This window comes from Lolium rigidum, chromosome 1, assembly GCF_022539505.1.
Source record: "Lolium rigidum isolate FL_2022 chromosome 1, APGP_CSIRO_Lrig_0.1, whole genome shotgun sequence".
Classification (NCBI taxonomy): domain Eukaryota; kingdom Viridiplantae; phylum Streptophyta; class Magnoliopsida; order Poales; family Poaceae; genus Lolium; species Lolium rigidum.
The window spans coordinates 90,706,204-90,728,366 of record NC_061508.1 but is presented as its reverse complement, the minus strand read 5'-3'; the positions used below and the strand labels follow the sequence as shown (position 1 = coordinate 90,728,366).

The 22,163-nt window shown below is 42.7% G+C and overlaps 1 protein-coding gene across 1 annotated transcript; it reads right to left on the bottom strand.

Moving 5' to 3' along the window:
• Positions 1 to 18,191: 18,191 nt before the first annotated feature.
• LOC124677617 (IRK-interacting protein-like) lies at positions 18,192 to 21,089 on the bottom strand. Its single transcript, XM_047213592.1, has 2 exons — positions 20,790 to 21,089; positions 18,192 to 19,905 (listed from the first exon to the last, which is right to left on the bottom strand). Exons 1-2 carry the CDS (start codon positions 21,087 to 21,089, stop codon positions 18,397 to 18,399), a joined length of 1,809 nt encoding a protein of 602 aa, XP_047069548.1. The 3' UTR covers positions 18,192 to 18,396.
• Positions 21,090 to 22,163: the final 1,074 nt, after the last annotated feature.

Sequence of the window (22,163 nt, the reverse complement as noted above, 5' to 3'; positions counted from 1 at the left end):
AAGCACTTCACTACGCCATTCATAACGGTGAGTAAGTATTCCGTGAAATATAGCCTAAGAGACCCACACGGTGCACACACTCGTCACCTTTACACACGTGGGACAAGGAGTCTCCGGAGATCACATAAGTAAAACTCACTTGACTAGCATAGTGACATCTAGATTACAAGCATCATCATATGAATCTCAATCATGTAAGGCAGCTCATGAGATTATTGTATTGAAGTACATAGGAGAGAGATGAACCACATAGCTACCGGTACAGCCCCGAGCCTCGATGGAGAACTACTCCCTCCTCATGGGAGCAGCAGCGGTGATGAAGATGGCGGTGGAGATGGCAGCGGTGTCGATGGAGAAGCCTTCCGGGGCACTTCCCCGCTCCGGCAGGGTGCCGGAACAGAGACTCCTGTCCCCGGATCTTGGCTTCGCGATGGCGGCGGCTCCGGAAGGTTTTCCGTATCGTGGTTTTTCGCATCGGGGGTTTCGCGACGGAGGCTTTATATAGGCGAAGAGGCGGCGCAGGAGGGTCGAAGGGGTGGCCACACCATAGGCTGGCGCGGCCGGGGCCCGAGCCGCGCCACCCTATCATCCGGGGCCCACGGGGCCCCCCTCCGGCGGCTCTCGGGTGTTCTGGATGCTTCCGGTGAAAATAGGAACACGGGTCTTCGTTTCGTCCAATTCCGAGAATATTTCGTTACTAGGATTTCCGAAACCAAAAACAGCAGAAAACGGGAACTGGCACTTCGGCATCTTGTTAATAGGTTAGTTCCGGAAAATGCACGAATATGACATAAAGTGTGCATAAAACATGTAGGTATCATCAATAATATGGCATAGAACATAAGAAATTATCGATACGTCGGAGACGTATCAAGCATCCCCAAGCTTAGTACTGCTCGTCCCGAGCAGGTAAAACGATAACAAAGATAATTTCTGAAGTGATATGCCATCATAACCTTGATCATACTATTTGTAAACATATGTAGTGGATGCAGCGATCAAAACAATGGTAATGACATGAGTAAACAGGTGAATCATATAGCAAAGACTTTTCATGAATAGTATTTCAAGACAAGTATTAATAAGTCTTGCATAAGAGTTAACTCAAAAAGCAATAAATCAAAGTAAAGGTATTGAAGCAACACAAAGGAAGATTAAGTTTCAGCGGTTGCTTTCAACTTCCAACATGTATATCTCATGGATAATTGTCAACATAGAGTAATATAGCAAGTACAATATGCAAGTATGTAGGAATCAATGCACAGTTCACACAAGTGTTTGCTTCTTGAGGTGGAGAGAGATAGGTGAAGCTGACTCAACATAAAAGTAAAAAGAATGGTCCTTCAAAGAGGAAAGCATCGATTGCTATATTTGTGCTAGAGCTTTTATTTTGAAAACATAAAACAATTTTGTCAACGGTAGTAATAAAGCATATGAGTTATGTACATTATATCTTACAAGTTGCAAGTCTCATGCATAGTATACTAATAGTGCCCGCACCTTGTCCTAATTAGCTTGGACTACCGGATCTTTGCAATGCACATGTTTTGACCAAGTGTCACAATGGGGTACCTCCATGCCGCTCGTACAAAGGTCTAAGGAGAAAGCTCGCATTTTGGATTTCTCGCTTTTGATTATTCTCAACTTAGACATCCATACCGGGACAACATGGACAACAGATAATGGACTCCTCTTTAATGCATAAGCATGTGGCAACAATTATTATTCTCATATGAGATTGAGGATATATGTCCAAAACTGAAACTTCCACCATGATTCATGGCTTTAGTTAGCGGCCCAATGTTCTTCTCTAACAATATGCATGCTCCAACCATTAAGGTGGTAGATCTCTCTTACTTCGGACAAGACGGACATGCATAGCAACTCACATGATATTCAACAAAGAATAGTTGATGGCGTCCCCGAAACATGGTTATCGCACAACAAGCAACTTAATAAAAGATAAAGTGCATAAGTACATATTCAATACCACAATAGTTTTTAAGCTATTTGTCCCATGAGCTATATATTGCAAAGGTGAATGATGGAATTTTAAAGGTAGCACTCAAGCAATTTACTTTGGAATGGCGGATAAATACCATGTAGTAGGTAGGTATGGTGGACACAAATGGCATAGTGGTTGGCTCAAGGATTTTGGATGCATGAGAAGTATTCCCTCTCGATACAAGGTTTAGGCTAGCAAGGTTATTTGAAACAAACACAAGGATGAACGGTACAGAAAAACTCACATAAAATACATATTGTAAACATTATAAGACTCTACACCGTCTTCCTTGTTGTTCAAAACTCAATACTAGATATTATCTAGACTCTAGAGAAACCAAATATGCAAACCAAATTAGCAAGCTCTAAGTGTTTCTTCATTAATGGGTGCAAAGTATATGATGCAAGAGCTTAAACATGAGCACAACAATTGCCAAGTATCACATTATCCAAGACATTATAGCAATTTACTACATGTATCATTTTCCAATTCCAACCATATAACAAATTAACGAAGAAGAAACTTTGCCATGAAAATTAAAAGCTAAGAACACATGTGTTCATACGAACCAGCGGAGCGTGTCTCTCTCCCACACAAGCATTTATTCAAACAAAAAACAAAAACAAAAGCACACAGACGCTCCAAGCAAAGTGCATAAGATGTGACGGAATAAAAATATAGTTTCAGGGGAGGAACCTGATAATTTGTCGATGAAGAAGGGGATGCCTTGGGCATCCCCAAGCTTAGATGCTTGAGTCTTCTTAGAATATGCAGGGGTGAACCACCGGGGCATCCCCAAGCTTAGAGCTTTCACTCTCCTTGATCATATTGTATCATACTCCTCTCTTGATCCTTGAAAACTTCCTCCACACCAAACTCGAAACAACTCATTAGAGGGTTAGTGGACAATAAAAATTAACATGTTCAGAGGTGACACAATCATTCTTAACACTTCTGGACATTGCATAAAGCTACTGGACATTAATGGATCAAAGAAATTCATCCAACATAGCAAAAGAGGCAATGCGAAATAAAAGGCAGAATCTGTCAAAACAGAACGATCCGTAAAGATGGATTTTATTAGGCCACCAGACTTGCTCAAATGGAAATGCTCAAATTGAATGAAAGTTGCGTACATATCTGAGGATCACTCACGTAAATTGGCATAATTTTCTGAGTTACCTACAGAGAATTAGACCCAGATTCGTGACAGCAAAGAAATCTGAAACTGCGCAATAATCCAAATCTAGTATTTACTTTACTATCAAAGACTTTACTTGGCACAACAAAACTTAAAACTAAGATAAGGAGAGGTTGCTACAGTAGTAAACAACTTCCAAGACACAAATATAAAACAAAGTACTGTAGCAAAATAACACATGGGTTATCTCCCAAGAAGTTCTTTCTTTATAGCCATTAAGATGGGCTCAGCAGTTTTAATGATGCACTCGCAAGAAATAGTATTTGAAGCAAAAGAGAACATCAAGAGGCAAATTCAAAATACAGGTGGTATGAATAAGTAGTAGCAACGGCACCAGAAAAGTGCTTTGCCCAGGACAGTAAACAAGCAGTAGTAACGCAGTAGTAGTAACGCAGTAAAACAGTAAACAAGCAGCGATAGCAGTATTTAGGAACAGGGCCTAGGGTTTAGACTTTCACTAGTGGACACTCTCAACATTGATCACATAACGGAATAGATAAATGCATACTCTACACTCTTGTTGGATGATGAACACATTGCGTAGGATTACATGAACCCTCAATGCCGGAGTTAACAAGCTCCACAATTCAATGTTCATATTTAAATAACCTTAGAGTGCAAGAAAGATCAATACGGCTAAACCAAGTACTAACATAGCATGCACACTGTCACCTTCACGCCAAGTAGGAGGAATAGATCATATCAATACAATCATAGCAATAGTTAACTTCACAATCTACAAGAGATCATGATCATAGCATACGCCAAGTACTAACACGGATGCACACACTTGTCACCATTACACCGTGCGGGAGGAATAAAACTACTTTAATAACACATCACTAGAGTAGCACATAGATAAATTGTGATACAAAACACATTGCAATCATAAAGAGATATAAATAAGCACTTCACTACGCCATTCATAACGGTGAGTAAGTATTCCGTGAAATATAGCCTAAGAGACCCACACGGTGCACACACTATCACCTTTACACACGTGGGACAAGGAGTCTCCGGAGATCACATAAGTAAAACTCACTTGACTAGCATAGTGACATCTAGATTACAAGCATCATCATATGAATCTCAATCATGTAAGGCAGCTCATGAGATTATTGTATTGAAGTACATAGGAGAGAGATGAACCACATAGCTACCGGTACAGCCCCGAGCCTCGATGGAGAACTACTCCTCCTCATGGGAGCAGCAGCGGTGATGAAGATGGCGGTGGAGATGGCAGCGGTGTCGATGGAGAAGCCTTCCGGGGGCACTTCCCCGCTCCGGCAGGGTGCCGGAACAGAGACTCATGTCCCCCAGATCTTGGCTTCGCGATGGCGGCGGCTCTGGAAGGTTTTCCGTATCGTGGTTTTTCGCATCAGGGGTTTCGCGACGGAGGCTTTATATAGGCGAAGAGGCGGCGCAGGAGGGTCGAAGGGGTGGCCACACCATAGGCCGGCGCGGCCGGGGCCCGGCCGCGCCACCCTATCATCCGGGGCCCACGGGGCCCCCTCCGGCGGCTCTCGGGTGTTCCGGATGCTTCCGGTGAAAATAGGAACCCGGGTCTTCGTTTCGTCCAATTCCGAGAATATTTCGTTACTAGGATTTCGAAACCAAAAACAGCAGAAAACGAGAACCGGCACTTCGGCATCTTGTTAATAGGTTAGTTCCAGAAAATGCACGAATATGACATAAAGTGTGCATAAAACATGTAGGTATCATCAATAATATGGCATAGAACATAAGAAATTATCGATACGTCGGAGACGTATCAATCATCATCATCACCACTCCTCCTTGACGTAGGGAGAGGCATCTCCATCAACATCTCCACCAGCACCACCATCACCATCTATGAGATGGACTTCAGTTCCCTCATAGTTTGTGTTTGATTGAACCTTGAATATTGTTTTAAGGACTAGTTGCATGTTTGTGATTGGTACTTTTTCATTATATGATGGAGATAATATACTTTCAGATTGTGTTCTAATCATTATGCCTCTGGTCCATATCATGTTTGACACTTGTGAGTAGTTCCCCATGTTCCTGAGGGCATAAGATGATCTTGCTATGATTCTATATGATGTGCATGTTAGAGATACGCCCAAGAGGCAATAATAAAAGTGTTTATTGTTATATATTTGTGTTTATGATAAATGTTTACATCTCATGCTATAATTGTATTAACCGGAAACATTAATACTTTTGTGTTTTGTAAACATAAACGAGTCACTAGTAAGCCTCTTGTTAAACTAGCTTGTTGATTAATAGGTGATCATGGTTTCCTGATCATGAATATTGGATGTTATTAATAACAAGATCATATCATTAGGTGAATGACCTGATTGACATACACCCATAGTAAGCGTAGCATATGATCAAGTCATTAAGTTCGTTGTGCTTCAAGCTTTAAGATACATAGTAACCTAATCCTTCAACCATGAGATCATGTTAATCACCTACACCGGATGGATGCTTTGATGACACCAAACACTACTTCGTAAATGGGTAGTTATAAATGTGGCATTAAGTGTTTGGAAAGTATATGGTTGAAGCACGTGGATCAAGAGTGGGATTTGCCCATCCAAATTACAGATAGATATACTCTGGGCCTACTCGGTGGAATGTCATCCAACTAGCTTGCAAGCATGTGACTGGCTCACAAGGGATGTCATATCACGGTACGAGTAAAGAGTACTTATCGGTAACGAGGTTGAACTAGGTATAGAGATATTGATGATCAAACTTCGGATAAGTAAAATATCGCATGACAAAGGGAATCGGTATCGTATGTAAATGTTTCTTTCGATCACGAAGTCATCTTTGAATATGTGGGAACTATTATGGATCTCCAGGTCCCTCTATTAGTTATTGATCGGAGAAGAGTCTCGATCATGGCTGCATAGTTCACGAACCGTAGGCTGACACACTTAAGGTTCGATATCATTTTAAGTAGATATCGAATATGGAATGGAGTTCGAATATTGTTCGGAGTCTCGGATGGGATCCAAGACATCAAGAGAAATTCTGGAATGTTACGGAGAATAAGATTCATATTTAGGAAGTCACATTCCAAGTTTGGGAATGGTCCGGTGCATTTATGGAAGGTTGTAGACGATTCTAGAATCATCTGGAATAAATCACTATGGTAGGTAGAGTCCCGGAGGGACTCCACCAGCCCTAGCCAAACCACCAAGTGGGAAGGATGGACTCCACCTAGTTGGCCAGCCAAACAAGAAGGAAAGGGAGAAATCAGTTTCCATCTAGGTTTCCAATTTTGGTAAGTTTGGGAGTTGGACTCCAAAGTGGATTTTGGGAAAACCCTAGGTTTTCCACCTATATATAGAGGAGGAGAGGGAGGGGCTGCACACACTAAGCCAGCCGCAACACCAAGGGGCTCCCAGGCCAGTGCCCCAAGTGCCCCCTCTCTCAAACCCTAAATACTCCCTCCTCCCTCTTTCTCCCGCAGCGCTTACGGCGAAGCCCTGCCGAAGATCTCCACCACCACCGTCACCACACCGTCGTGCTTGAGGGATTCCGAGGAGGATCTACTACATCTGCTGCTCGCTGGAACGGGGAGAAGGACATCGTCATCAACACCGTACGTGCGAGCGAGTGCGGAGGTGCTGCCCGATTCTGGCACCGTCAAGATCTTCTACGTGCTTTTGAAAGCGACAAGTGATCGACTACATCAACCACGAGATTTATCACGTTAATGCTTAGCGATCTTCGAGGGTATGTTGATCTTCACCTCGTTGCTACCATCTACTAGATTAGATCTTGGCTTGTTATTCGTTCTTGCGGTAGGAATTTTTTGTTTTCTATGCTACGAATCCCTACAGTGCAATGAGTATTTGGTCAAGTTTTTATCTTTTATGTTATTCTATGATAGTTTTATGTGAACGTCGACTTCATATTACTTCACCTATATGGGCTTATAGAACTACACTTTAATGTAATGAATGAGTGCTGCAAGGGACGGAATGACAGAAACCGTTTCCCAATACTCTGAGTTGCATTAGAGGGGTTTGTGTCAGGGACCAATAATCCAATTTCTATGGTAGGACATATGTCTTAATGATTCCTATACTAGCACATGAGAATGGCTGTAGGACCCATCATAAGTGGTGCATTTGCTCATATCTATGGCTGCACCTAATTTAGGCTCTTCCCCTAAGGGAATGAAACTCGACAAAATATTTACCATGTTATGTAGAACTCTAATGCTAGTAAATCCATGCCGCCCTCGGGAACACTTGTATCATATAAGAACACACACTTGAGCTTGTCCTCTTGCTGCATAGAGGATTGGGCTTTCTCTCATTGTGAGCATTTACATATTTCTATTTACTTTCTGCATTTTATTTTATTGCAAACTATACATCCGAAATACCAAAACTAGTGCATCTTTATTACTGTTTACTTGTCAAATCCGCTAACCAATACCTTTAGCTCCTCATGGGTTCGATAACCTTTCTTATTGAAAAGTACTACAATTTATCTCCTGCACTTGGGCACCATCAGAGGGCGAGTGAGAACATGCGAGAGTGAGAGGGGGAATGGGCGGTGAGGGGAATTATGGCGCGCCTTCTCGAGGCATCGCGGCGTCTCCTGCCCTTCCCAACGCATGCAACATTCCCACCCAGCGCTCGCTAGCGCCTAGCCACGGGAAAACGGCCGAATCGAGCATTCGCGATGGGCCAAGTTTTTCCTGCATCTGGGTTGTTTTAAGAACCGAGTTGTGCAGGGAATCTTTTTCTGTCTGGGCTACCAAACAACCTATTTTTGGCCCACCTCATGTGAGGCTGGCCGTTGTTGGCAACCAATCACGCCCTAAGTGCATGTAAATCCTTGCTAGGATATTCGCCCATTCTTCCTCTTTTTTCTCTCATAAAACTGAAGATACTAGCTGCTAATATGCATACTTTAGCAAATCCATTTTTATTTGGACTTCTGAAAACAATAACTTACCTCTAGAATTCCACCATATATAATGTTGATTTTCCGCCAAAATGTGCTAGCTGGCTATGAGATATTCCACATGAGCACAATTATAGGTGGAGAAAAGAGAAAGGAGGAAAAATGAATAGAGTCGGTGCTATATCTAGAGCCAGGCTACACACAACAACCGAGAAATTGCAACATGCTTAGCTTGCTTCTGAGTGTTTCAGACATCTTTCTCGTTCCGTTCAGTTTTGCATGCGCATACAAGCATTTTTTAGCATGTTTTTGCATCATTATTTTTATCAAGATATCATTGAGTAGTGGTAGGATTTTTGTATTTCACCGCGCTTCCACGCCATTTTATGCTTGTCTACACATGATCTCAAAGTTATAAGTCAATGATGAAATATCAATGAAAGCTAGCATTTTGACGTGATAGAAATCATTTTTGCACTTAATTATGCACCTGGGCGAAAGACAATGCGAGGACAACTTCCAGTAGCTTTAACAGGCATCGGTACAGGCAAGGCCCGCCCATACTGTCTGCCCGTACAACCCTCCAGAAGCACTGCCTCGTCAAATACTTTCACCTCCCGTAGACAGATCAGAGATCAGACACACATAGCTCCGCGAAACAGAGAAACACCGCTCCAGATCAGATTTCAAGAAGGAACTTGCAGAAGACAAGATCCAGGCTGCTACGTGGATCCTCGGAGGACAAGGCATCATCCCCTTCATCATCATCAACCGCTGCACCTTCACCATCATCATCCTCCAAACATAGTTGTAATCTTGATTGCTATTGCGGATTTGTATTCAAATACATTCCATTACTTTAATTCCCTCCATAAGATTATGATGATGTTCTTGATTATCTCCATGTGTGAGTAGTCCTATTAGTTCTTGGGGAGATGGAGAAACCCTACCATGAATATGAGATGAATCTAAGATGATCTATGGTTTTAAGTACTAATGTGTGTTAGTTCTATCTCTCTTGATATCATGTGTTGTGCACTATGTAATATATGCCTTATGGTCTTGAGAGGGAACTACTCTTTGAAGTGTGGTAAAGTGAACGGCGAGAAGTGACATTACTGTATCAGCACTTTTACACATGAATAAGGGGGATAACAGGGATTCACAAAGCTCATATCGATAACTGCAGGGTAAACCACTTAATAACAATAGTCAATATGTGGCTTGCATAAGGCTAGTTGTTGTGGTTATTTAGAGATACGATGACCGATGGCTTTCTAGGCGCATCTTATTAAGGAGCTCTCCCACACACAATATAGTTAAAATAATACTTTGTCTTGATTAACATGAATCATAGTGCTGGAGGTGGATCCAATAATCCCTAAGACCACTTTTTCCTATTAAGTTTCAACCCATTTAATAACGTTTTTACTGCTTTATTTACTTTATTTGCAACCATTTACAATACCCCCTTTAAACATTTTGATATTATAAAACAATTATTAAGTAATCTTTAGTAGAAAGTAGCAAGGAGCATTAAGACCCTAACTAGTAGCTCCTCGTGGTTCGATACTCTTATTTCGAAACTAGCTACAACTGATATGTGTTCTTGCAGTCATCAAGCTATTTTCTGGTGCCGTTGCCGGGGAGCTCAGCACTTTTGGTCTTTGTTCTTAGTTGCTTATCTATTATTGTTATTACTAAAGTTGTTTAATAGTTTCAGGTAATACCATGGATGCTCTCGGGCTTATGAATAAGCTTGATGCAGCTGAATATCTCGGGAGATTCAACCGAGGGTTCGTTAAGGAATTTCCCAATGGGAGTGATGTGGAGTATGCTATTAATCCGCGCTTTATTGATATTATGAAGGATTATAGTTTTGCAGGAGATGATCCCGATGAGGATCCTTATAGTTATTTACATTCTTTTACTAGGTTGTGTTGGATAATTAAATTGAGAAACTACACTGATGATGAACTAAAACTTAATTTTTTAGTCAATCTCTAACCAACACTGCATTATCTTGGTATAGAACTTTTCCTGCAGAAAAGATTGATACTTGGGAGAATCTTATGAAAGAATTTATATTTCGGTTCTATCCCAGGTCAAGTCCGCTGAAGCAAGAAGGTTTATAACAAATTTCAAGAAACGCTGCGGAGAAAGCTTAATAAGAGCCTACCTCAGATTTAAATGTACGGTTCAATACTGTCCCCATCATGATTTAGCACCTTGGTATGTTTTATATGTCTTTTATAGAGGACTTGAATAAAATAATAAAAGAGAATTAGATTTGTTATCATGTGGATCTTTTATGGAACTCACAGCCGAGCAAGCTTGGATACGCTTAGACAAAGTTCATAGAAATAGAGTATCATGGGGCTTTGATCTTGGAAGTGAGGGAGAAATAGAAGTTGAATATGATTGTTTAAATTCTTATAAAAACACTGGGCAATTAAAAGAAATAGCTAATGAGCTTAATTTTGATGATATTATGGTATTAGATGTTGCTTCAAGCTTTTACAGAATTCATTGAAGCACCCAAGAAAGAATGGCTTCATTACACTCCGCCACCTCAAATCATTGAAGCAACACAAGTTGAAGCTGAAGTACCCAAAGTGGCACCCGTTGAAAGGATGCCTTACAATGATCCGCTCCCTTTCCCAATGACAGCGGCAAGGCACATCAGAGCTCAACTCCTGGCAGAACAAAAGGAAGAGGGGTTAAGAGAGGTAAGAGCATCATAGTTGAAATTTAGTAAGGAGGAGCCTACTTATGAAGTTGCAAATGGAGAGAGTGAGGTAGCTAAGGAAAGTATTTTAGCTATGTTTGGACACTGCAACGTGGTTGAGCTCGATTCCGAAGCCTCACAATTTGTAGAATGTATGGCTAAAGCAAAAGGTGTGGGAAAACCTGTTTTACCTTGCACTTTTGGTGGATCCTCTTATTATGGACTCTGTGATATTGGAACAGCCATTAATTTTATTCCCTATAGATTTTTTTTTGGTATTCAAGATGAACTTGAGCATTCACAATTAGAAGACACGGATATGACAATAATGCTAGCTGACAAGACTCTTAGAGTTCCTATGGGAGTAATAAAGAATGTACCTATTACAATAGGACCTTACACTTATCCCACTGATTTTGTTGTCATTGATATGCCAATTTATTCTCATTGTCCAATCATTTTTGGAAGAACTTTCTTAAACACTGTAGGAGCTAATATTGGTTGTAGGAAAGAAACTATCTCTCTTAAGTTTGGGGAGGAAGTGATGAGTTTCCATTTCTCGAAGTTCACTCATAAACCAATTATTGAGGAGGGGGACTTCGAGGAGGAAGTTAATCTTGCTAATTTGTCTGCAATAATTTATAATACTCCTGAAGATGATTTAGATGGAAGTTTACTTGGAAACGAAAATACTATGATATGAATAGATAAAAATGACATAGAAAAATGTTTGGAATCTATCCCTATAGCTGATAATTCAACTAATTAAAAGTATGAAGTCTCTGAAAGAAAAGGGGGTGAAGATTTACCACCGCTAGAACTGAAACATCTTCCTCCAGATTTAAAATATAAGTTTTTAGATGATACAAATAAATATCCACTTATTCTAAGAACTAACCTTTCAAGAAAGGAGGAAGTACAGTTAATGATGGTACTTAAAATGCATCGTAAGGCTTTTGGGTATTCTTTGGATGACTTGAAGGGGATCAGTCCCTCAATAGCCACTCATCGAATAATCATAGAAGATGGAGCCTGATACGTTGGAAACGTATCTATAATTTTTGATGCTCCATGCTTGTTTTACACCAATTTCTATATGTTTTGTTTACACTTCGTTGCACTTTTATGCATTCTATGGAACTAATTTATTGACAAGATGCCACACTGCCAGTTCCCTGTTTTCTGTTGTTTTGTATTTCAGAAAAGTTGTAGAGGAAATATTCTCGGAATTGGACGAAACAAAAGCCGAAGTTCATATTTTACTGTAACGAAGACGGAGTCCAGGGGAGAGACGGAGGAGGGCACCGAGGTGGACACACCACCCCTAAGCGCGGGCCCACCTCTGGCCGCGCCTAGGCATGGTGTGGGGCCCTCTGGCGCCCACCGACCTCGCCCTTCTGCCTATAAATTGCCTCCCAACACGAAAACCCTGAATCAACCGGCCTCCATCCACGAAAAGTTTTGTAGCTCCGCCGCCATCGAAGACAACTTTCGGGGGACAGAAATCTCTGTTCCGGCACCCTGCCATGACGGGGAATTGCCCCCGCAGCCATCTCCATCGACTCCACCGCCATCTTCATCAATGTTGCTAACTCCCATGATGAGGAGGGAGTAGTTCTCCCCCGAGGCTGAGGGCTTTACCGGTAGCTATGTGGTCTATCTCTCTTTCCCATGATATGATCTTTATGTGATCATTATCTTCGTAATATAGTTGAATAAGTAGATGTTATTCTTCAACTATTATGCTACTCAAGTGGTTTTATTATGTGTTCTCCGGAGACACCTTGTCCCACGGTGTGAAGGTGACAGTGTGCATATCGTGTGTGTCTCTTAAGCTTAATTTACAGAAATACTTATGAATTGTGGTGTCTTGTTAGTACCATCTTTGTATGCTCAAAGTGATAGCATGGGGTGTTCATAGATCGGGAACGCGAACTTTAAGGAGTGCTTATGAAGCCCTACGCGGTGAATTTTTGTTTGTTATCCAACCGGAGAGTGGTTTAGAGTAGCGTAGTGAAGAGATACTATTTATGTATTCAATTATAATATCATTGTTGAGAGTGTCCACTAGTGAAAGTATGATCCCTAGGCCTTGTTTCTAAGCATTGAAACACCGTTTACAACCAAATCTGCTACATGTTTGCTTTCTGCCCTTTTTATTTCAGACTGCAATTACCACTCATAATCATCCATATTACTTGTATTTCACTATCTCTTCGCCGAACTAGTGCACCTATACACCTGACAAGTGTATTGGGTGTGTTGGGGACACAAGAGACTTCTTGTATCGTAATTGCAGGGTTGCTTAAGAGGGATATCTTTGACCTCTACCTCCATGAGTTCGATAAACATTGGGTGATTCACTTAAGGGAAACTTGCTATTGTTCTGTAAACCTCTGCACTTGGAAGCCCAACACTGTTTACAAGAATAGAAGCGTGTGTAGACATCAAGCTCTTTTATGGCGTCGTTGCTAGGGAGGTAAGGTAAAAGGTACTCACATCCTCTGGCTACTAAGTTTTCAAGTTGTTGGTGAGTGCTCGAAGTTATTTCCTTTAGATTCTGTAATTATATCTTTTTGTTTCTTGTTTTTATTTTCACTAGTTAGGCTTAATGGAAAATAAAAAAATAGAGAGCTTTATAGTATTTATCTTGAGTTAGGATATGAGGTGTTTGAAGAGAATTAAAAAACCTATGGAACTTTATTTGCATGCTAATAGCTATGTTATTAGTATGAATTCTTTGAACACCGTTATTGCTAATGCTATGGAAAAGTTTAAGCTTGGGGAAGCTAGTTTTTATAAGAATGATATTTTTAGTTCCCCAGATTTAGAGGAGGAAGTTTGCTATGATGATACTATGCCTCCAATATATGATGATTACAATGATGATTATGGTATTTTCAGTCCACCTACTATTGAGGAGAAAATTAATTATGATTACAATATGCCTCCTATATTTGATGATTATGGTGATGAGAATAATAATGATAGCTATTTTGTTGAATTTGCTCCTAGAGTCTACAATGCATAAAATGAGATTCTCTCGTCGGTGGGTACAATGTATTATGGCATGTGTTACGACGGTGAGGTATTCAATGAAATTTAATGAAACCTTGTTGGAAGCACTCTCTCCTACACAGGGGGCTCAAGCAAGGAGATCCCCTATTTCCTTTTCTGTTTTTGTTTGTGGCTGATGGTATTTCTACAATTTTGCAAAAGGAAGTTGAGCTTAATGGGATTTTTCCAATTAAGGTGTGTCAGAGAGCCGCTTGGAGTTTCCCACCTTTTATTGATGATGATACCTTGTTGTTTTTTCGGGCCTCGTCGAATGAGGCATTGAAAGTGAAGAAAATCATTGATGTGTATGCTAACAGTACGTGTTAGTTGATCAATCCAGCGAAATGCTCGATTATCATTAGCAAATATTGTTCTCAAGCTACTCAAGATGAAGTTTGGTCCATCCCCAAGTTGCAAACAACAACTTTGAGGACAAATATTTGGGACTGCCTAAGTCACGTTTATGCCAACACCTCATGGTGTGGGGCGATAGTCTGACATCTCAAAGTTCCAGAGAAGTTTTGCTCAAGGCCATAGCACAAGCGATACCTGCATATGTGATGGGGGTGTTTAAGTTACCTCCCTCGATCTGTGATGAACTCACTAAATTAATTAGGGACTATTGGTGGGGCGTGGAATGAGGAAAACTGAAGACGCATTGGGTGAACTGGAACAGATCAAAAGCTCAAGGTGGTATGGGTTTTAGGGACATGCGGCTTTTTAATCAAGCTTTGCTAGCTTGCCACACTTGGCGGCTAATTACATGTCCTGCATAGTGTTTGTGCTCGAGTTTTAGGCCAGATATTAGCCACAAGGTGAGCTGACGACACACTCTTCACTGGCAATTCGTCCTCCACGTGGACAACGATTGCACATGGCTTAGAGCTCCTTAAAAAAGGCCTTGTTTGGCGCGTCGGAAATGGCCAGAAAATTAAGGTGTGGCGGGATAGTTGGGTTCCGAGGATCTCGTACGGTAAAATACTGACGCCGAGGAGAAATAAGAGGATCAAGCGTGTCTATGAACTCATAGATGAAATGGGTAATTGGAATGTACATAAGGTGCGCGATACATTTTTTCTTGTTGATGTTGATGTCATTCTCAGAATCAAGCTACCTAGGCAGAACCACGATGATGTTATTGCTTGGCTTCCCGATCGTTCTGGCAATTTTTTTCTGTAAAATTGGCGAATAAATTGGCATTCAATGAGCTGCCAATACAATGCAACTATGGGGCTTCTAGTTCTAGCCCCCCTGGTGATGATATAGTCTGGAAGAGGATCTGGAGTGCGTCAGTGCCTCGTAAGGTTAAGCATTTTGCTTGGAAAGCGGCATCCAATGCTCTTGCTACGGAGGAGAACAAGTTGAGCAAAAATATGAAAGTTACAGGATTGTGCTGGATATGTAATACATAGAAGGAGGATGTGGCACACGCTTTAGCTCGATGCCCTCACGCACATCATCTATGGGAGGCATTACGGAAGTGTTGACAACTACCGAACGGTATATGGACCTAAACACCTCTTCTCGGTTCTGGTTCTGTTCAGTCCTAGTGAATCTACCAGCTCATATGATGGAGAATACCTTGCTTGTTGCTTGGAGGTCCTGGTATGAAAGGAATGAAATCACCCACGACAAACCCCTCCCATCAGTGGAGGGCTCAAAGCGATTGTTATGTGGTTATGCAAATCTCCTTGGCATCATTAAGGAGTTACCTACTGATCAAGTCCAAGGTAAGCAAACTATGCTAGCTCCTGGTACCATTGCCGTTCTAAAGGAGAGGGCGAAGGAAGCACCTACTAAACGTTGGACCAAACCAAAGGAAGGATGTGTGAAATTATCAGTCGATGGATCCTATAAAGAAGAAGATGGTTCTGCTGGAACTGAGATGATTTTAAGAGATACGCGAGGGAGTATAATCTTCTCAGCTTGCCGGTCATTGGAGTCGTGTGAAGGTGATCTTCAAGCAGAATTATGCGCTTGCTTGGAGGGCTTGGAACTTAGCCTGCAACATAGCCAACTTCAGTCATTGTTGAATCAGACTGCTCTTAACCGGTGACGGTGGTCTATGACAGGGTTGAAGACCGGTTGGCAATTATTTCTGAGATCAAATTACTCTATTTTAGTAATCATGGGTGCAATATTGTAAAAGTAGATCGAGGGCAAGTGAGGGCTAGCCACTACCTGGCCAACTTGGCACGGACAGAGAGTAGAACGATGTTTTGGTTAGGCTCAGGATTTGATGGTCTTCAGGAATTGTTGGCTGAACCTGATGTTATCCTTTTTTTGCCTAATAAAGATCTGGGTTTTACCCGGAAAAATGTCGGCACGGCTGTAGGCTGACGTCGCGCGCGGGGAGTCATGGACCTGGGACGCGTGGGGTGTGGACTGGGAGCAGGACGTCTGCATGATTTGGCCCGGTGAATGGCCGGAGAGCTCCAAAGTGGGCCGGATCGCGGGTGTTGTTCCGGACTGGACAAACAAGCGCGCGGCCGGATCCCGCAAAACGAGGCCGGGGCGCGGTTGTGCGCCGCCGTCGGCGTGCGGGTTGGAGAATTCTGCTCCGGCCGTTGGCTGTGCTGACCCAAGATGAAGGATTTATATGACCTCACACTTCGGCAAAGCTCTGAGAGATTGAACCCCACATGACGCCGCCAAGCAGGCTTCATTCGCCATTACAATCTTTCGGTGAGTCACCACAGCTTTGTTTTTTCATACAACAGCGACCGGCGCATTTTTTCTTGCTGCAAGTTCCTCCGAGAGTTCCTATGCGCTTAATCTAACGATTCCGTCTTAATCAAATATACCAACATAGCAAGTCACATCTAATTCCTCTGTTCAAAATAGGCCTGAATTTTGTTTGCCCCAACATACATCCAACGTTTTCAAATTCATCCAAGAGCAGTTCAAATACAGTTTTTTTCTCGAGGAAATCACAGCCCTGCACGAGCAAACACTTTTTTTTGTTACATATAGTACAGATCTGTTGGCATGCAAGTGAACCAACGTGCTGGCATTGCTTTTATTTTTTTCAAGTTAACAGCGAAATGCTACTACATCATTCTAACAGCAACCAGTCAAACCAAAATTAAGGTGCACCTCAGCTCAACATTATACTACAAAAAAGCACCTTTCACAGACATAAGTCTAAACCAAAAGTAAGAATCTGTAGGCTTATGTTTGCACTGGGATAAAGTACCTTTCTTTAGGTATTTAGCTTTAACAAGTTTTTGCCAAATACCATTTTTATTTAAACTCCACATCCATTTGTACAGAAGACTAATATTTATAGGCGTTTGCTCTATTACAACCCCTGCCCTCAAACTCAAACAAGTCTCGTATTTTTAAGCTCTAGATTAGTGACCCCAGCCCACTTTGATGCTTGGGTTGACAAACATCACACATCGAACCAAGTGGGATTTTCACGCCTTGTTTCTCCTGCCACAACTTATAGCTCTAAAAGAAATCCCACCTCTTTCTCGCACCTTTAGAAACTCTAAAAATAGAAAGCATATAACTATGCACATTACTAAGAGCGGACTCAATCAAAATTAATCTCCCAACAGTGGAGTTTAAATCGCTTTTCCATTAAGCAGTTTTCTTCTATAATTTATCATCAGTATCTTTCCAGTCACTCTTTCCTAATTTTCAAATATGCATAGGAACACCTAGACATTTTAAAGGGAAATTACCAATCTTGTAAGTGGAAATATGAGCATAAATGTCCTGTTTTACCAAAACACGTGTCTTCGCTCTTATTGAAGTTGACCTTCAGACCAATTAATCGCTCAAAGAAACAGAGAATGAACTTCAAGTTTCTAGCACTTCCTACATCATCCTTGAACATAAAAATGGTATCGTCGGCATAGTAGATGATGGCTCATCCATCATCTAACAAGTCAGCAACTAAACCTCTAATAAGTTCATTCTGTTGCGCTCTTTCAGCCAGAACAGCAAGAACATCAACAACAATGTCAAACAACAAGGGAGAAAAAAACATCACCCTGTCTTAGACCTTTTCTAGTTTGAAAATAATCCAACACATCGTTAATCATGATACAAGCCTTTTCAAAAGCAACTTCCTCTGCTCTGAGAGTTCCTATGCACTTACCTCACAATTCTATTTCTAATCAAATCAACCAACATCTAAGTCCTCTGTACAACCTACCAAATAGGCACTCAATTTTTTTTGCCCGTGGCAAGTTACAAACGTCTAGCAGTTCTATGTTTCATGCGTGAGTAGTTCAACTCAGTTCTATGTTTCATGCGTGAGTAGTTCAACTCAGAACTATTGAGGAACCTACCCATCCAGATTCTGCATACATATTTCTTACAGAAGTAGATCTATTGGCACGCAAGTGAAGCAACATTCTAACACTCCTGTACATTCTGCAACCGAAGAGCAAAATGCTACATCATGCTAATACTAAAAAAAACCAGGCAAAACAAAATTAAGAGGCATGTCAGCTCAGCATTAACCTACGGGTCTTAGTTGTATCTGCAGATCACCCTGCATTTGAGCACCCGGTCCTGGACGTAGAACCCAGGCATTGCCATGGCCTTTACCTGAGATGGGCTTCGCTGCGGTCTCTGCCTCTCAACCTGGATCTCCTCCATGTACATAGGGTCGAACACCCGGTTCTCCTCGACCCGCAGTATCGTCAGTGGCGGGTTGAAGGAGAAGGCCAGGAGGTGGAGCAGCCAGATGCATTTCGCGGCCACGAAGAAGCACTGCAGCAACTGCTCGGCCCATGGCCACGACCAGCTCAGCGTGGACACGATGCAGCTCATCTTCTGGTCGCAGAAACGGCTGAAGTCCTCGCAGTAGTACTTGGTGCCCTTCTTCAGCACCTCGTTCCAGCTCAGGTTGCGGAGTGCGACGAACGAGGCAAAGTTGTCCTGGAGGTCCTGCTTCGGGTCGAGACACCTGGGTGAACCGTTCTTCTGGAACGTGCAGTTCTCGAAGTCTTGATACATCGCTTGGTTCATGAGGGCTTCGAGATGATAGAGTATCACTTTCGAGTGTTTTTCAGCGAGCGTGAGCTGATATGGTTGCAGGAGTATATTCAGCTTATCTGATAGCCCATTGTCAGCATCTTCGACTTGCTGGAGTAGTACCTTGCAGAACTGTTTGATGGAAAGACGGGCCTCCGACACTACCTGCAAGAACCCTTCCACCATTACTTCGTGGCTGACGGGCAATGAGTCGTCTACAACCACTGATCTGGCTGATCTCTTTGAGTGAGATTGCACGGTTTTTGTGCTTGTTGCTTTCTTTAGAGCCTTTTTCAGTTCTGACGAATACGCTTCCAAGCTCAGCAGCTTGCTAGTTAGTTCTCCCAGTGATGATCTCATCTCTCCAACTTCTTGAAGAGCAGCGTCCCTATGCTCATTGGCCTCAGCAAGCTCCTTCTTCAGAGATTCTAGTGAAAACACACCCCACTCCTTGAGAAGCTGAGACATGTTCTCACCCTCGTTGGTGTTCGGTGACATGTCTGATTTTGGTTTCCTCTTTGACTTGGGTAAGAGCCATGATAACACGTGTCCCCCTTTTTGCTTTGTACGTGAGCTGATGGAGGGGTGGTAGTTCGACAGCGGCGCTCCACTGAAGTTCTTCAGAGAATTGGTATCATTTTCACTTTCAGGACCCCTACTGATTGTTGCAGGCTTGCAGGTGTTGCATGTCATCACAGTCTTCGATTCTGCCAAATCTGTTCTCCTGCTATCCGAATTGAGGAAACTATCGGCAGAGAGAGCAGGATGAAGGAAGGAACGATGGTTTCTGCGCGTGTTTCTGTTGCGCATATGTTCGTTTGATGAAGAGAAGTGGAGCTCGCTGTTTGATGAAGAGAATGTGTTGAGATTGTCGACATCCGAGAAGGCCACCTCATCTTCCTGACCTTCATGTTCTAAACCAATCCCGCTCCAGTTCTCAGATAGGCTCCGGTTGTCTTGGCGAATGTAGTTCAGTCCACCCAAGGGCTCTTCACCATAAGCCTGAGGGAATTCATCAAGGAAGCAACGAGTGTTAATCTCTGAACCCAGAGGACGATTCAGAAAGCAAAACTAATGTGGTTCATGAAAATTGAGATAAACCAATAACAGGAAACACAATTTTGGTAGGAAAGCAGAAATGCTAAAATAAAGGGCATTTAACTATTTTATTTTTTTCGATAAAGGGAATATATTAATATCGAAAGATACCAAATTTAACTATTTTATGCATCAACAATTCACTATGATTGTTCAGGTTACTACAAGATGTAGTAGATGCCGTTCTTTGTACCAAAAGAAGCATTAACAGCCAACCTAGCAGCTTGCTAGTACTACATTTCAGTGAATGCAACCAATATACATATGTAGGCAGTTGTGAAATGCTGCAAGCTAGACCAGATAGTGCACGTCCTACTGTCCTATGCATATCTGAAAGTGGTCCATGAAATGGTTATGCGTGGAAGATAATAGTCACCATCTTTTCTTGGTTATTTCTAGCAAGGTAGCTGCAAATGCTTAGACAGAGAAACCTAAAGTCCAGCATATCAACAATTTTAGCCTCCATTTCCACCAATTTCCATCACTAAAGAAAGTTAAAAGTTCAAAGGTGCCTGCCAAGTATTGTAGTACGAGCTTCCAACCTACACAGGAACATCCTAGCAGTAATAAGAAGCAAATCCTGCAGGTAGTATTAACCTAGTACCGTGTTGACAGACAGATGCAGAAATGTGAAAAAGATTAAGCATGGCAAACAGAAGAGGCAAATCTAACAACAGAGGAGCTAGCGAGCGAGCTACCTCTGACTCACACTCTTGCTCGTTACACCGAGAAGCAGCACATAAATCACGCATGGTTGCGAATAGGTAGGACCGTAGGAGCCTGCTCACCGGGGTAAAGACGGGGTAGTCCTCGGCGACAGCAGCAACCCTCGGGAGCGCCGGCGACGCGGCAGGCGGCACACGGATGACGGCGGGGCTCCAGCTGCCCCCGGCTCCGGCGCCGGCGTAAGAAGCATAAGCTCCTCCGGCATTGGCGCCAGGCGGCGGGCCGGCGCCCTGGAGCAGCGCGGCGTGGAGCGCGCGCAGCTCCGTGGCCTTGGCGATGGCCGCCTGGATTTCCTGGCGCGTGGCCGGGAAAGCGGGAGGGTGGGAGGAGGACGACGAGGCGGAGGCGGTATCTCCCGCCATGGATGCCGACGGCGACGGCGACGGCGCGGGGAGTGTGGGTCAAAGGGCGCGTCTTTGGCTTTGGCCTTGGCTTTCTGCTGGAGCTGCGCCGCTGGAAGAGGGAAGAAAGGAATAATGGCTTGTTGTTGTATGCTTTGGTTGTGTATGTTGTCATGTATTTTGTACTCGGTACTGTGCATTAATCATGCTTTGGTACCACTAGTACTTAATACTAGTGATGGTGCCAATGCAGGACCAGCATGGCATTGGATTTGGAGATGTTTGAGAGCGCAGGCTGGACTGTAGCAAGCAGTGTCATCGGAAGGAGAAAAGCACGTGAGAGAATAGCTTTACAGATGAGAGATTTGGGCATGGCATCTAGAGGGAAAAGGAATGTTTAGCTTAACTCTCTTGTTTGATTCTTTCCAAGACAGTCGTGGTTATACGTTAATAGTCTACAACATAGTACTCTAGTCCTCTCTTTCATATTGTTTGTTACTATAGCTAGTATCTCGCATAGTTAGAAATTTGACATTACATTGATGTTTCCCCTGTGTGGGATGGACATGGATGCAGAATACAGTGCTGTGTACTGTAGGCTTGACTATCTGCTGCTGCTGCTGGTAATGTATGTATAGATAGATTGCTGAGGTTTTATAGTACCAGTAACGAACATTTGCAGTTGCATTATTGAACAGCAAGCAAAGTGGCGAGGAGCACGGGGAAAAGGCAAAGCACGGCCACATGGCTCCCACAGACACAAGCAAGCGCGATCGAACCGATTGATGATGACATGACAGTGCCCACACTGCCGCTGCGTTCGATTGATTCACTTTCGGCTGCTTCAGGAATCATATGGCTCTAGCGTATGTCCGACACGCTCTACGAAGACACCGGTAGAGCAGTACCAGGTACACGGACGTTGTCGCTGTTACTAGCTCAAGGTATCTCCAAAGGGGCGACGCATTTCACCATCCAAAAATATTCCCACGTGTTTATTTGCGTCGATAGAAATGGTCGAAATCGACCGTGCGTTCGTTTGCGTCGGGTGGTCCAGCGGCACGACGGATTTTTTCTCAAATTTCCATTTTTTAT